This window comes from Eulemur rufifrons, chromosome 13, assembly GCF_041146395.1.
Source record: "Eulemur rufifrons isolate Redbay chromosome 13, OSU_ERuf_1, whole genome shotgun sequence".
NCBI classification, from domain to species: domain Eukaryota; kingdom Metazoa; phylum Chordata; class Mammalia; order Primates; family Lemuridae; genus Eulemur; species Eulemur rufifrons.
In genome coordinates, this window is record NC_090995.1 from 7,169,752 (window position 1) to 7,187,645 (window position 17,894).

At 37.6% G+C, this 17,894-nt stretch overlaps 1 protein-coding gene across 2 annotated transcripts in view; it reads right to left on the bottom strand.

The window, feature by feature from the left end:
• GRID2 (glutamate ionotropic receptor delta type subunit 2) overlaps positions 1 to 17,894 on the bottom strand; it is a 1,124,557-nt gene that overhangs the window by 171,793 nt on the left and 934,870 nt on the right. For both annotated transcript variants that reach the window (XM_069485505.1, XM_069485506.1), the window contains one exon: positions 969 to 1,164. In XM_069485505.1, coding sequence (XP_069341606.1) covers positions 969 to 1,164 — 196 coding nt within the window. The remainder of the gene's footprint in view (positions 1 to 968; positions 1,165 to 17,894) is intronic.

Here is a 17,894-nt window from a genome sequence, read left to right on the forward strand (position 1 = left end):
AGACATCTCTTTCCAGGACTTGGTTCTTATCATCTCCACTTCCTCTCTTCTAATTCTTTTATTTCCCCCACCAACCTAATTCAAATTCCCTCTCTTTTTACTGTACTAGATCTTTTGAACAGGAAACTCAGACTGGTGGTCCAAATTACTCTGCTGTGGAAGGTCAGGGAGAAAAAGCGTATGCCACCATTGCTATTGTCATTGACATTCACTCACTCGTTCCATAACTATTTATTAAATGCCAACAACAGTGATTTTCACTAGACTAGTCACTAAAGATAATTTTAAGCAAAAAAATAGTTCTCTCACGGAAGTTGACAGGCCTTGCATTGCTTCTGCATGCATGTCTATAAACTATAGCTCAGAATGAAAAATAGCTTTCAGTTTTTCACATTAACGGAGAAAGCCTTTCTAAGCCTTTTCTGTATAGTTCCTTCAAATGATAATTATAAGAAAATAAGATGTAAATAAAGATTTGCATATTTGGAAATAGAAACAGACATTTGTAGGAAACTTATTTGTTGACAATATTAACTTTTGCTTCCAGATGGCTTCACACAATCACAACTAAAGATAAAGTTTTAATCTAAAAACAAATGCAGTATAGAAAATACCCCGAGTCATTTGAAAGAATCAGATAACCTGAATGCTACTTGGAATAGGATTTGTAAAAACCTATTTAGTCTTTGTAAGTTCTTAACCCTTTTATGAACAAAATACCAGCATGTGTTTTTTTATTTTAGCATTCACTTGGAAATTGATCTGGTAGACACACCACAGGGGACTTTGAATTCCCTCCACTGGTGCGGTGAGTCCCTGTAAAACCTCCTTAAATCAATAGAAAATATAATTTAACTAAAAACTCTGTCAGCGTTAAAGAAAAAAAGTAATAAGCAAATCTCAATTTAGCAATTCCAACATGGGAGACAAAATAGTAAAGACTACTAAGGAAGAACCATGGCCAGTACCTTCTGAATGCCTGCTTGGGACTCCAGAACATTGTTCTCTGATCCATTGCTTCGGTTGATCATCCGCCACATTTGGGAGTACATGCTGTCCCTCTCAAAAGGATTCAGTCCCTTCATGCGAACATGTTCATACACTGCAGAGTCCAGGACTGTGCCATAAGGGATGTCTGTTTGCTTGGAAAGGTCCTGGAGAGATCTTGATTATTGGGAGAGAAGAGAGATATGAGAGAGTAATTAATATTTTCAAATGGAGATAATGTTAAAGGAAGAAAAGGGCAATATATGTGAAGATAGATATCAAATTGCTTTTCTTATTTTGTTTTTCTTAATATTAAGATCTAATGTATAAGGAAAACTGCTATTAGGGTATATGGCACTTATACAACTTATGAGAAGACAAAATTATTATTGAAGGAAAGGTGAAAATTTCTACTGGTAATGCAAAGCTTTCTTTGTAAACCTTCTCTAGGAAAAAAAAAAGTCTAGCAATCCCACCAAGGCAAAGACAAATTAAATTAGATTGCCAGATAGTCATATAATTTAGTAATTTGAAAAAATTTTCAATATGTTATAAGTATTATGCCTATGTTCCTTTAGGTGGCAAGGCTTAAATATTTTTATAAAATAATTATAATTTACATTTAAAGCATTAAATGTAAAGACAACATGTTTTAAGGTCACATGTATGCTTAAAAATTACTATTTATGAAAGTAATTATATTTCAGGTGGCTACTACATACATGCCAGGCAACTGACATACGTTATTCCCATAGAAATGCCTCACATTCAGAATTATTTGACCCATTTTATAGATGCGGAAACTTAGGTTGAGAGAATAAGTGACTTGATCAGTGTGGCACCGTGAGCGGGTGGCAGAGTCAGGAGTCAAATATGCATGTGTCTGCCCCAAACGCCATAATGTTTCCACTGCAAGATGCTGATTCTTATTTCTATAATTCTTTTGCTATATTTGCTCTAGTGTGTGGTATGTGTGTGTGTGTGTGTGAGAGAGAGATTTTTATTTGTATTCAAAGAGAATAAATTTCATGCTTCTGGGAAGCTGGACGTGTTTTTCAGCTTTCCCTTTTTCAGAATAATGCCTCAGGATTTTCCAATCAATTCTTGAGTTACAGATGGTATCTGTTTGTCCCAGGTTATCCATACCTAAATTTGCAGTTGATTTTCTTAAATTAGAGTTTCTCAGTCATTCTATACTTTCTAACTTAAAGCACCAATTACCACTCCACTAGAACTCATGGAATTTGTGTAGGTGCCCAACTCTAATGACTGACATTTAAGAAAAAATACTGTGTCTTTATCATACTGTTCCAAATCAGATGCTGGCACGCTTAGCAACTTACGAACTTCTGGGAATGGGAGCAGATGCTTTCAAACACTATACCGTATCGTGAACAAGACTGAATGCTCACAGCACTGCACAACCACGAGCCATGAATCTCACACAATGTATAGCCCTGACCTTTTGGTCTGTTGCTAGATGGAGTTTGCTAATGATTTCCTGAGGATCTTTACAACCAACACTAGCATTAGGCAAAGGTATTGGGAATACTCTTGCAGTTCACCAATTTCCATCATATATAAAATTGTGTTGCAAACAATAAATTATGGAGTGTGTTTGTTAGAGAAGTATTTGTGCTAATTTCTAACGGTAATTTTCAGCAAAATTTAACCTGCAGTTTATTGAGTTTTGTGTTGTTGATGTATATTATTTACTCCATGGAAACTACCATGATAACTCCTTTTTGCTCTGCTCATCTGCTGAATAAAATGATGCATTTAAAAAGTAATATTTGATGAGAAGAATTTTCTGGAATATTTTATAGCTATTGAACTAATTCTGCCATTGTAAAAGGTAAACCAAAGTAATAGTACAAATGAATAACTGAGGGCAAAGGCAGGAATACAAGTGAGCTATGTGTAGCTGGGGTGCAAATTAATACCAGAGTGACAGGGGATTTACTCCCAGGATATATGGTAATTATATTGGTAATATTATAACAATAAGAATTTTGTTTCAAGAGAGCAATTTACTGCTGTTTCCAGTAAGAGCAGTAAAACTGTATTGCAAACATCAACACTGTAAACATATTTCCCACTGTTTAGTGGAGGATACTCTAAGATACTAACACACCAATAAGAAATGAAACGTATCTACATAGGTTATAACAGCAATCCTCGTTCATTCAGTTTCCACAAATACAATTCCAGGGTCAAGGACAGGTAGTTGTACGTAGAACCCGAAGGCGTCTGAATGGAGAGGCCCATGTCAGGGTTCATTAGAAACCCTGCCAGCGCAAGACTGACCATTTCCTATTAATACGTGGCAGTGCTGGTAATCAATCTCAGTTATAGACTAACTATCAGTAGGCTTCAATTTGGTGGAAGTGAGATCACAGTCTACAGTGAAATTTTTTTCATGTCTACATCTAAATACATAACTGCTTTGCCCAAATAGTCTCACACTAGTTAAATGCTGTTAAAAAAACCACTGCTCCCTCTCAACCTTCCATGAAAATAAAATTGAAATCAAACGTTAGGATCTTTAATATAACCAGGTTTCTGTGATATAGCTTCACCTTAAATATTGTTTTACAACCTGAAAATATAGAGCTGTAATACAAACAGTTTAGTTGGGGGAAGCTTTTTTGTACACAATAAATTTTTAAAGGAATATCTTAATATATTGCCTATGTGAAGTTCCTGATGTTACAAAGAAGGCAGTTTATTTTCAACACACTTCAAGTTCAGAATAGCAGCGCATTTTATAATTTAGAACAAAGGCATGTTTCCTCTAGTAGTTTCTGATATCAAGTTCAGCTTATAAATTTGCCTTGAGACATGCTCACAATAAAAATTACAGCTTGTCTGATCAGCATCGTTCCATTATAGTACACCAGGATAGCACCAAAGATGACAAAACTAAAATGACTGAAGCCAAATAAAGTGAACACAAACAGCTTATTACAGAAAGGCCATTTTAGGACCCAACATAGAAAGGCAGTGACTACTATAAGTGATCATTTTGTTATTTTCATACTAAGAAGATTTCAGAACAAGATCAGCAGAAATGCTGTGGCCCATATTCTGAGCCCCTGAAAGAAATACAGTAGATGATTTAATAAGTGGTAATCTTTAAACAACTGTATCTTAAAGTCAAAATCTAAGTGGATATTTTTTAGACATGCCTAATCATTATTTTAAAATGCAAACCAATCCTAGAATCATTAATGAGCATCTAAATAAACATTAATTGCCATGGCAAATGTTGACATTTCTTTTTTAAGTGTAGTCAACGTTTTCTCAGGCCATGGAAGGAATGGGAAAATCTAGAGCACTCTGAAGAAGAGTTATCTGTGAAAATAGTATTAGTATGTTATACTAATATGGCCCATTTCTCTACCTAACCACATAAATCCACACTCACATAAAAGTCAGCAAATGCTCACTCTGAGAATCTATCAAACCTGAGCCCTCCAGACCCACAACCTCACTCATGTACACAGAGTGAAGAATGAGGTCTATAGCTAGAGTTGGTGAATGATAAAGCAATGCTTTGCTCTTCTAATCAGCTTTATTTTCTTAACATCTTACTGAGATTATTCTTTTATTCTTCCTACTGGTCTCCTATCTGATTAGCATCAACCTGTGGGTACTAAACAATACTGAGAACTTATAGGTAAGTGATATTTAGTTATTTGCATAAATCATACATATACTGAGAAACTGTAACTTAGGGCAAGTCTGTGAAAATAAATTTTAAGAATTTTAGTGGCTTTAGATTGTTTTTAAACTCTTTCCCTCAGAAGAATAAACACTTAAGAGCTCTTCAAGCATTTAAAATTAATTTTGATATATGTGATAGTCTGATATTAAATATCAGACTATCTAACAATAAAATACACTAAATATAAACAATAAAATACACTAAACACAGACTACATAACAATAAAAAACACATTTAGCCTGGTTGTGTGGAATGCTTATCAACAAATGACAAGAGCCGGGAGGCCGAGGTGGGAAGATCACTTAAGCTCAGGAGTTTGAGACCAGCCTGAGCAAGATTGAGGCCCCATCTCTACTAAAAATAAAAAAAAAAAGCTGGGGGTGGTGGTGTGCGCCTGTAGTCCCAGCTACTCGGGAGGCTGAGGCAGGAGGATCGCTTGAGCCCAGGAGTTTGAGGTTGCTGTGAGCTAGGCTGACGCCACAGCACTCTAGCCCAGGCAACAGAGCGAGACTCTGTCTCAAAACACAAACACACACACACACACACACACACACACACACAAATGACAAGAGTGACCTGCCAGCCTGGCTCTGGGGAATGAAAACACTAATCCGATCTTTTATGAATTGGAACAAGTCAACTTGAGTTATCACATTGGAGGAGATTTTTGTTCGGGGGAGAAAAATGGAACGTGGCTGATAGGACAGGCACTAGATGCTTCAGGCAAAGGTGCTGACCGTGGAAAAGAGACTAGTAGGAGTTTATGACAAGCATCCTCCAACTCAGTTTAGGTTTTCCCCTCGCTCTTTCCCCACTTTCTCCTCTAGATGCTGATTTCAACACTTGCCAAAGGAAAGGCAGTCTTGCTGTCCCAAGAACTCATTAGCAGCCAAGTGAGGAGCCGCTGCTGTCCATGGACGTGACTTTGGCATTAATCTTTTTAAAATAAGAAACTAATATTATTGGGCTATGGGAACACTCAACTCTTTTCTGAGCCTGCTTTTATTAAACAGGGGCACCTCTCAGGCACTACAAATAGCTCTTACTGAGCTCTTAAGTATGGCCCAAACCATCTGCAAAATAAATTTCTCTTCTGACATCAAGGAGCCCTGTTTACCTGACCATATTCTCTTGATACCCTTTATATTTCATTAAACTTTACAAACTGTAGTTCACGACTCCACGGCTGAGAGTGGTCCTGTGAAATGCAGAGACAAGCTTTCCAGCATAAAAAGCAATCCAAAAATTTAACACTCAAAAAAGCAACTAATGTGCCAGCACAGTGAGAATTAGTGTCATTCAGAGCCAAGAAGCAAGTGAAAGTGCTGCAAAATGGATTGGGGTGGTTGGATCCGCCAGGCCTGCCCTGAAAGGTACTACCCACAGCCGTGTGCTGGGCAACCTCTTAGTTTCCGAAAGCATGAGTTTTGAAGACATAACGATTTGTATTTCAATCTTTGGACAAATGATTTAAACTTCTCCAAATTGCAATTTCTTTCCCTATGGAACGGGGGGAAGTAATATTTTTACATTAAGGTACCTGGAGGTTTGAATTAGATATTGCATGTAAGCCTTTTCTCTGTCTCTGCTTTCACCCTCTGCTAATCCATCCTCCACACTGCAGCTAAAGTGTTCTTTCTGATATGCACATCTGATCCTATTGCTGCCTTATTTAAATATTTCCAAATACCCCACTGCCCTTAGAAAATAATCTAAACTCCTTAGCCTTCAAGATCCTTCAAAAAATTGGCTTACACCTTGTTTTATTTCCATTCTCAGAAACAACTCTTTGCCTCATTCATATTCACAGTCCAGGCCAAACGTAGCATTTCTTCATTCCTGGCTTTATCACACTTCAATGTCTTGGTAGGTGTTATTTCAGCATAAGATGCTTCCTTGTCTACCTGGAGAATTCCTTCTCTTCAAGATCAAACTCTACTGTCTCTTCAATGCTGTTCTAACACTTAGAATATGTTCACATTTTAGCATTGTGTTATGAAGTTTTGCTTCTTTGTCTACCTCATTAGAGTATACATTGCTAGTTCTAATGATTTTTTCCAATTATTATTTTTATTTTAACCAGTTCTAAGAAAACTGCCATTTTTGTAGAATATGAAAAAAGAAAAGAAAAATCTCACAATTGGAAAGTGAACTTTTTGAAAAATATAATCATCCTGTGCTTTCTTATATTTTTTTATTTCAAAATATTAAGAGGGTACAAATGTTTTTGGTTACATGGATCGCTTTTGTAATGCTTGTGTCAAGGCTATAAGTGTGCCCATCACCCAGGTAGTGTACATTGTACCCACGGGGTAGGTTTTCACCTATTCCCTCCTCCCTTCTCCCCATTGCTCGATTTCCACTGAGCGTTACTTTCCTCTGCGCCCATGTGTTCATCGATTAGTTTCAATTTCATAGTGAGTACATGTGGTGTGTGTTTGTCCATTCTTTAGATATTTCACTTAAGATAATGGTCTCCAGTTCTATCCAGATTGTTGCAAAAGGTATTAATTCATTTTTTATGGCTGAGTAATACTCCATGGTATATATACACACAACATTTTCATAATCCACTCATGAATTGATGGGAAACCGGGTTGATTTCACATTTTTGCAATTGTGAATTGTGCTGCAATAAACATCCAAGTGCAGGTGTCTTTTTAAATTCATCTTTGAAACCCAGACCAGACCTAGCCCAGGGCTTGAAAATAGTCAACAATCAGTGAGGCTCATTTATTTTGGCTAGTTTTACCAGAAAGATACTTTCATTTTGGACAGTAAGCATTCCCATTACACTCTCACTGAATAATAATGGAGTTTTTATTATATATTATCAGCCATTCTTTGGCTGACCAATCATGGCCAGAAGTATTTTGAGTTAAAAAAAAAACAAAAAACTGAAACTCTTTTGTAATGTGATCTTTGGAAATATCCTCTGTATCAAAATCAGCTGTGAAAGCTTTATTGAAAATTGCTTGCCAGGACAGTTTGCCACGTCTGTAAAATAAATAAATTTAGAGCCAAGGCAAATAAAAATAAAATCTAAACAAACAGGACTGAAAAACAGTATGTGGAAAAGCTAAGGGTATAGTCCATGATTCTGGTAGACATAGAACCTGGAACAAAGTGGAAAGTCTGTTCCTAAAAGAATCACTTATCTAAGCAGTGCAGAAAGCGAGAGGACGAGAAATGGTCGGTCGGGGTGATTTCTGACTGAAATACCGTCAGCAAACTGAAAGGGGGAATAAAATTGCTTAACTACCTCTGTTAATGGAAATGATTATAGATACAAAAAGGAAGTCATGATTTTAGTAGCTAAGGAAGAGATAAGCACCAGAACAAGGAGAGAACAGTCACCTTTGGTAATGTTGAGCATTATTACAGAAAGTTAAATTTTAGGATTTTCTTTCCTGCCTGGATATTTGGATGAAGAGGGCAGAGGAGAGGATGTGGGCTGCGCGCACAGACGCACGAAGGAGCACCACTGAAAGGCTCTACACCGTCCCATCTGTAGCAAAGCCAATGGCACCTTTGCAAAACCACACTCCTCATTTCAGCAGCTCCTTCCTCTCAGGGAAGTTGCCCCGGTCACCTGAGATGTAAGTTTGTAAAGTCTAATGAACTATAAAGGGTATCAGGAGTATAAAGTCAGGACTCCTTGATGTCAGAAGAGAAATTTGGTTGCAGATGCTTTGGTCCGTACTTAAGAGCTCAGTAAGAGCTATTTGCAGTGCCTCGGCGGTGCCTCGATTTAATGTTTAATGAAAGCAAGAAAGGAGCTGAATGTTCCCTTAGTTCCAAAGCACTGGGTTTCTTATTTTACAAATACAAATGTCAAAGTCACATTAATGGAAGGAAAAGAGTTCTCGCATAGAATATTAGATTGCATAGCCTAAAAATATGCCTGATGGTGAGAGAGAATTCAGGAGGAAGCCGGCCACGGTAGTCTCTAACGGAGAGAATGTACTCGCACTTGAAGTGCTTGTGTCTTCTTTCCTCGTGATGCCAGAATATTTTCCTCCTCAAGACAGCAGAAGCCTTTTGCAGAACAAGCTGCAGTCTAAGGCTAACAGGTAGAATGAGACCAGACAAGGCAGAGGGTCAAGATTCCTTTTTTTTTCCTGACAGAGTTGCCCACGTGAGTCCTCCTAGATGCAGAGTGTGCTGTATAAGAGACACGTGAGGACCAAGGAGGACTGGAGAGTGATGGAGGGACAGCAGACGAGCGGCTCCAACTGGTTCAGCCTTTTCCAGCACCTCCATTCTGTCCCTCTCCCCGCTCCAGTCCCGAATCCTCCGTCTGTCCCCAAGTCCTCAGGTCCTCGTGCTCTGAACTTCTTTACAGTCTTATTTGATTTTTACTTGTAAGAACTATTTAGCCATCAGAATTTCAAGTGTGCTTGGTCTAGAAAAGGTGTGTGGCAATATTCATGGGAACACCACCTCTCTGTTCCAGAATACTGTCCCTCTGTCGTGGCTTACGAGTTTGTGGGGATTACAGCCCAACAGATGACACTAAAGTCTTTCCTGACAATCTTACGAATATTTCCTGCATTCTCTCCCTGCAAAAGTAGCCAGGGACACACCTGTCCACCATGTGGTATGGACAGGATTGTCACAGGTGGAACTGGAAGTTCACGTAAGATAGATGCACTTGAGAAAGACGGATGTTGTGAACTGCTTAGGGGAACATCCTCCTGCACTGGGTAGACCTGCACCTTCTATACAGATGGAAGAGTTGGTTCAGACTCGTGGATGCGGTAGGTTATTTTAGAGAATCTAAAGGAAGATGCAAACGCTCTGTTCTTGCAGCTGGTGGCCATAATTAATACAAATGATGTTAAACTCTCTCCAAAATGACAATGTTATACAAATGCAAGAGATTAGCCATCTGACAATCTGATTGACTTGTCTGGCTTCTTGACCTGCATTATAAGCTGGAAGCTAATTTTGTCACACCATGAATCCTGAAATGCACAGACACTATATTTTTCCACTAGAAGCCTCATAACCCTGACATTGCTGACAGAAGTATCATTTATGACTCCTTTTCTCTATTTTAAAAGTCTTACTAGTTAAATAAATATTTAGCATCTATTAATGTCATGATAAATAAATTATAAAATAAATACACATATATGTATATCATGAAAGGCTACTTTATGTATTATATTTAATATATGCATGTGATATATAATAACAAAGCATATATATTATGGTATATAAACTATTAAAGCAAAACTCCATTATAAAAGGCCCTAGTATTCTGTGAATTCAATTATGCTGCAGTTTTTTTGTGCATAGTACAAAACATGCAGTTTTTAAAAAATATATCATGAAAAAGATATAATAATTATTAATATTTACCTCAAGACACTAGGAAGAAACATGAAACTATTCTAAATTCGTATAACCAGCATTTTACTATGTCACATTGATTGTCAGTTGATTGTAAAATTCATGTTAAGACAATATCCTCAAATTATGCAATAGACTTCAATAGTGAAATAGTGGATTTCTATGTCTTTGAAAATTCAGGAAGGACGTTACTAATTCCGATGAATTTCCACGAGGACACCAAATTTCTAAATGGTGTTAAGAAAAAAGTCTAATACAATTGTAACATTCGAGAGTTCAAAAAGTTACCAGAGGCATCACGTAATTTGATGAGGTACGTTAAGGCACCACAAGCCAGCCCTCAAAACTGACTTTATGTTTTCTTCATAAGGTAGTTTAGTGACTTACAAAACTTAACTCCAGGAAGTCCTTACTCATGTTTAACTCAAAACCCTCCAATTTCACAGGAAACATGCACTTTGTTCACAGGGGAAATGAACAGTAGCAGCTTACCTCCGCTACCACAGTATTCTTTATGGGATAAAGCACTTTCTTACCTTTTCATTTTCATCCTTTAACCTTAACCTTGCTGAGTTACACACTAAATTCCATTAGTTATTGTCCATGGGATTGTTAACTTTTTTAGACTGTTATTAACTAAGCCATCTTTTGTTCTTCTATTGTAGCTTTTGCATAATTTATGGACCTTATAATCAGTCCATGGTAGTCTTTAGGAGGCCTGAACAACTTTTATACTGCTAGGTGACTCTGGTCATTTTAAAAATAAACATTGATGCTATATTTTAAATTTGTAATCGACAGATATTTCATTCTGAAACTATCTTCATAGCCTAATTCTGAACTGGCATAGACATACACACACACACACTCAGAGACTTTTTTCCATCTCTGTGTGAATTATCACATATTTATCCCTGTTAAACTTTGTCATACTTCTAATCACCTTGTTTAATTTGTCAAGGTCCTTATACATTCTTACAGTGTGATTCTAGTCAATAATCACCCCTACTCAATAGAGAGTAATCTGCATATTTAATAAGCTTACTCCCTATTCCATACTTCAAATCAACACTGAAAATGTTAATTAGAATCAGGTCCAATGCTGACTTGTGGAAAAAACTTTATTCAATATACCCTCCAAGGCTGACATTGAACCATTGATCACTACCTTGTATATGTCTAACAAGCTGTGATACAATAACACATAATACTACTACATGAAACAATGACCCAAATAAAATGCAATGTGGATTCAGATGGGGAATCAATAGTATTTGTAATTTTTTTCCCTGTAAGATTTTTTGAGGAGCTCAAAACATTAATCACATTATCAATTTTTTCATAGTGAATAAAAAAAGACTAGATAGAAAGAACTTACCAGAAATAACAGTAGGGCTAATTTAATAGTCTATTTAAAGACCCAATGAAAGTTTATCTTCAAAGTATAGTGGAAGGTCAGGTTTTAGTAAATATTCTAATGAATCTGACTAAAAGCAAAAATACGGGCTCTTCATAACACAGAGCAGGGTGTCAAGTTTCTATTGACAACTTAAAATTTTCCAAGTGCAAAAGATATATTCCTTCTGCCCAGTGCAGTGGGTCTGTGAACGTCTCAAAAAATCATTATGTTTTTCTTAGAATGATTTGGAGAAATTATCTTCTATTCTATTCCCAATTAGGTGATATTTCCTTTTTGACTAATTGCAACTAAAGTTGATATTAAATGCATATCCTGATGCCTGAGAGCCAAGTCTTATTAGCAGCCACTTTGAGATTACAAATGCCCAAACTGTTTTGCAGATGTGCTCCCCGGCCCCAATTCGATAACAAATCCTGAGCATTCTGTAGCACCCCTCTCAGAAAATCATAATCTTCATCGAGGAAAAGCAGCCCAGCTGGTCAGCCGCAGACCTTGCTCCTCACCTTCCCCATCACTTGTCATTAGCTGAGGCATCTGGCCCTTTTCCAATCCCATCCATCCTTCGCATCAGGGCTTGAGAAACGGGGGCTGTGGTAGGGGTGTGTGTATGTGTGTGAGGAGTGGAGGAGAAAGCCATTAAAAATAAATTGAATATCTTGAGATGACAGGAGCTGTGGAGGAACTAAGAGGATCAGAGAACTAATGGGGTCAAACAGGCACTTAGCAGAGGGTGGAGGTCAGCACACCAAGCTCGCCGGCCTGATGGGGAGGCCAGGGAAGGAAAGCTGGGACTGGAAATACAGAAAGAGTAAAACGATAAGAAGCTACGGCAAAACGAGAGTTTCCTTTCGATTTTGCCTTTCAACCTAGGGTTTCTTTGATTAAGATACTTATGCGAAGGCATTTTTATCAGTTATCTCAGATCTTGTTTAATAAGATGCCTCATTGGTGTAGTTGATATAGAATTTTGTAGTTGTAGGGACATGGAAAATAACTTCATTCAAACGGTGGAAAAATTGTTTGTGCAGTGAGAGAAGAGACGATTACTCTTTTAAAAGCTGAAAAACTGAAGTGCAAAATGGTTTAATAACTTGTCTTATTTTTTTGTAGTAGGAGGGAGACTTGAAGGTTGAACCTAAGTCTTCAGTATCCTTCAATAGTACGCTTTTGCCAAACAGCCCTGCCTTCTAATTCTAGCCTTGCTGATTTTCATCACTCCTCTTCTCACTTTAATTTTACAAATGCATGCTCCACACTCAATTTCCTTTTGAGTAACTCAACAGCATACTCCGAAATATAGGATTTTACCCTATCTATACACTTGTGGTGTAGAATTCATTTATTCAGCACACTTCAGGAAAAAACCGAAAATAACAGGAAATAGAGAGGAGATGGTAATTTATATTCTTTTTTTTTGAGACAGAGTCTCACTCTGTTGCCCAGGCTAGAGTGCCGTGGCGTCAGCCCAGCTCACAGCAACCTCAAATTGCTGGGCTCAAGTGATCCTCCTGTCTCAAGCCTCCCGAGTAGCTGGGACTACAGGCATGCGCCACCATGCCCGGCTAATTTTTTCTACATATTTTTAGTTGTCCAGCTAGTTTCTTCCTATTTTTTAGTAGAGACGGGGTCTCGCTCTTGCTCAGGGTGATCTTGAACTCCTGATCTCAAATGATCTGCCCACCTCAGCCTCCGAGAGTGCTAGGATTACAGGCGTGAGCCACCGCCCCCGGCCGGTAATTTATATTCTTGAGTAGAGTATTTCATAAGTTTAGAAACTTATTTAAAAGAGTAGGTTTAAAAGAGTAGGATGGGTAAGAAACAGAGAGAGAAAGAGAGAGAGAAAAAGGGAGAGACAGTAGAGGATTTTATTTGTTCAGAAAGATTCAGCTTGTTCAGAAGGAGACCGTCTTAGGGATTGTGGAAGCTTATCAGGTTAGCCAAGCTCTTTGTCTTGGTGAGCTCAGTGTAAACAGAGTCTATGGAGATGTAATCAGTAATACAGCCCTGTTCCTGGGAGCCACAAATAAAGTGGGAGACAACTTTTAATTAAATGCTCACTGAAGGGTGGCTTTGAAAGACCAACATCCTTCTGAGAGTTTTTACTTTTTTTTGCAGAAAGAAAGACAAAAATCCTGTCTATGACATCTAGATGGTTATACGTTTGGAAAATAGCCATCACTGTAGTACTTAAGCGCTAAGACAAGTAAGCCATTTCAACACTGAACAATGCCGAGGGAGGAGATGAATGTCTTCCCCTGTGTGCAGTGCCTGTGGGTTCCACAGCCAGGCCCATACAATTCCGCACTAAGATGGAACAAAAGAGCAGTATGAATCCAGCTCAGCTGATGGCGGCCACCTTGATTTCGGCTGCTCCTAATAAAGTGTGCAATTCCCTGATGAGCATTATGAACCAGGCTCCTACTAGGAGACTGAAGAGAGGGTGGGTAACACTAAGGAAACCTAGAGCATATTCCGTTTTGAATTTCCTCTCTTATTCTGGAATAACAGCACAAAGAAATGGCTTTCATATTTCCTTCTGATGTTTTTTGTGAGGTATATATACAAATCATGGAGTTCCACAGTCTCAGGACAGATTCTAAAAAATCTCTGTCTGGTTCATTCATTGCATGAATATTTATTTGTAACCAACTGTATACTCAGTAAAGTACTACACAGGTACTATGTTGGTACCAAGGTGATCAAACAGCCATAAGGAGCATCCATTTTCATGGGGAGGGACTTACCCCACCTCTACCTGAACTGCCAGCAGTGACCTGAGGACCAGCCCACCCCTCCACAAACATCCCCTAGCACATGCTTGGATTACGCTAACCACAGGGCAACAAGGAGATACAGGACACAGCGCATCCACCCCTCTCTGGCCTGGCCAGGCCTCTGGAGCAGCCCCCAAACACGCCATCTAGGGGCCTGGGAACTGGAGAGTAAATAACCTAGTCCACCACGACTGGCACCTGAACACCTTCCCAAGGGGCCGAGTTCCAACTGACCCGAATTGCCAGCAACGCCACGGTGGTTTTGCTGAAGGGCAGCAAACTTCTCCCTCTCTTCACTGAGCAACAGAGTTCCCAGCAGAGGAGAACAGGTGTACCACAAAGCTATCTGTTTTGGACCGAGGGAAGAGATCCCAGATGACCAGGAACCAGCATAAGAACTCTGGCAACAGGGAAAAACAGGCTATTTTGACACACCCGAAGGATCACACTAGCTCTCTAGCAATGGACCTCCACCTAAAGGAAATGGCTCAAATGACAGATGTGGAATTCAAAATATGGACAGCAAGTAAGATCAAGGGATGGATGAGAAAGTTGAAAATCAACACAAACAAAACCAAAAAAGGTAATTTAGGACATAAATGAAAAAAAATTCACTAAAGAGATAGATAATCTAAGAAAAAATATAACCAAACTTCTGAAAATGCAAGAGTCATTTACGGAATTTCAAAATATAATGGAAAGTTTTAACAGCACTAGACCAAGCAGAAGAAAGAATTTCAGAGCTTGAAGACAAGGCTTCCCAATTAATCCAGTCAGTCAAAAATGAAGAAAAGAGAATCAAGAAAAATGAACAGTCTGTCTGAGAAATATGAAATTATGTAAAGCAAACAAATATAAGAATCATAAGTATTCCTGAAGGAGAAGAATAAAAAGCAAAAAGCATGGAAAACCTATCTGAAGGAATAATGGAAGAAAACTTCTCTGTTATTGTTAGAAATTTAGACATCCAGATATAAAGTGGTCAAGAAACTCCTGGAATATTTATTGCAAATAGGACATCACCAAGGGAAAAAGTCATCACTCCGGCCAAAGTCAAAGTGAAGGAGAAAATTCTACACGCTGGGAGATAAAAGCATCAAGTAACTTACAAAAGAAAACCCATCGGACTAACTGCAGACTTCTCAGGAGAAACTTTACAAGCTGGAAGAGTTTGGTCTTTTTAAATAGAATAACTGACAGCCAAGAGTTTGTATCCTGCAAAACTAAGTTTAATAAATGGAGGAGAAATAAAGTCTTTCCCAGACAAGCAAATACTAAAGGAATTTGTCACCACTAGATTACAATTCTAAGCCTGGCTGGTTCATACTCACCATGTGGCACTTAGAAAAACAATTGTTCAATAATTTTTTTCTTTTACAAATGTAGACAAATGTGAGTGCAGAAAAGATTCTGTTATTGGTATGCTATGGGAAAGGCGGTCTCCTCTAGTGATGGGATATTCATGGATCTCTTTTTGTATCTGCTTGGAAAGAAATGTTATCCCAGATTAGTTTGATTCAGTGTCAGCATTGACTCAATATTTTATTTAATTTAGTTCAACCTCAAGAATTATGGAGAATGACTCCATTTTACACAAAAATATGGTGGGATGGTGAGATCCCTTTGAGTAGACCTAAGTTTATTTACAGACCCAGGAAATGAAAAAACTCAAGTTTCATCCAAAGATCACTTTGGCCCTAAAGTTATTAATGACTATAACTGTACAACTATGATTTCCCCATAGCTATTTTTACTTTTATGTGAAATAAGTAGCGTTTTGAAAATTATATTGTAATAAAGGCAAAAGGAGTTACTGTTGATGATGTCATTACCAAGTGCTTACTCTGAAAGTCCCTTCAAAGCTTCACATGCTGCATTTCCCCATTGCCAGTTTCAGCCTGGTTACCAATAGACAAAATACCTTCCTTTTTCTAGGTGTTTGAAGATAACTATGTGTTGTTATCTCTCAATGGGTATGAAAAGTCCAAATTGTCATTAGAGTCCTGTAGAAATGGCATTTTTTTCCTTTAGAAACTGAACTATGTATCTCGATTGCTGCCCAACTGTATTACAATCTGTCACATTATGTCACATCAAGCAACAGAACATAGTTATGTTGTGTTGTCCCCATCATTAAACAAATATGAAATTAAACTTATGTATTATTTTTTCCAGAAAAAATTCACTTTCACAATTTTCATTATTGGCAAGTGCCAACTAAAAGGTTAGATGAGCATAGATATCTGATTCTGAAAAAGGAGTAAAATTTTGTAATGAGTATTCAACTTCCCAAGAATAAATCTATTGAATTATTCCTACCAAACCAGAAGAGTTTCTATCAACTAACTGTCCATAGAAAATGATTTTCCTCTCTGTCTCTTTCTCTCTCTCTTTCACTGACATTCTTCTAACCTCCTCTGCCCATCCTAGTCTGCAGAGCAACTTTGAAGTTTCAGAATAAAGATGTGGTTGGTATGTATTTGCCAAAGGCATAACAAGATTGGACTGGAAAAAGGTGCATTGACATGCACTGCAGCTTCATTTAGTGATGAGCAAATCTCACGAATATACATGATTAAGGAGCATGACATTGAATGGCATGGTGAAAAAAAGTTTTTGTCTTTTCTAAGAAAAATTAGAGTTAGAATTTTCCAAGAAACCTTGGCATTAGTTACAAATGGAACTTTGAATGCTTCCAAGAAACACTGCAGGCAATCATGTTTACCAACAGAGCTGAGGCATGAATTTAGAAGATATCTTTAAATGTGGGGAGAGAATCTGGCTTCTTTTAACTTATTTGGCTTTCATTCTCTCCTTCCAAAATTAGTCCAGTGGTAATATTAGAAGGAAGTGGAGATTTATTATACCCACTGATGACTTTTAATAATGCCAGTTGGCATTGGAAAGGAATAATTTTTTAAAAAATGAATGCTCGGTTACTTTGGGTTATAGAACTACACTTGAGGGAAACATCATGTGAAATTACAATCTTTTTCCATTAGGTTTCACTTTTAGAGAAATTTTATGGGTATAAAAATTTGAGAGAGGCTTCTGCTCCCACTGCTATTGCATGAAAGTTTAGATAAAAACTGACTCTGGCAAAGTCAGTAATAACTAAAGAGCTCAGATATACGCACACACCATAATGTCTGCAACCTCAGAGAAATATCAGATCAACCAAATAACTATAGGAATCACCATTAGACAAGGAAAAGACTTCAATGGGTAAAGCCATGGATTGGTATCAGATTGACGTTGGTTAGACTCCCAGTTGTGGCATTATTGATTATGTGATCTTAAGCATTTAACTTCCAAAATTCTGTTTCTTTATCTACAAAATGGTAATAATAGTATTACCTGTATTATTAGGGTTATTTTGAGGAATAAATGAGATAATAGATGTAATATGCTGAACTTCTGGTTCATACTAAATTCTCAGTTGTTGCTAGCCACAATTTCTGTTTACTATTATGATTATTGTTGTTTACTATATAAGATCAGTTATTTTATTTAAAATTTTCATCATTTAATTATTTGAAAATGCTTCAAAGTCAGATTTGAACTACATAGATTTGTAGGTTTAAGTATACTGAAATTTGACAAGTTAAACATGATTGATAAGAAGTAT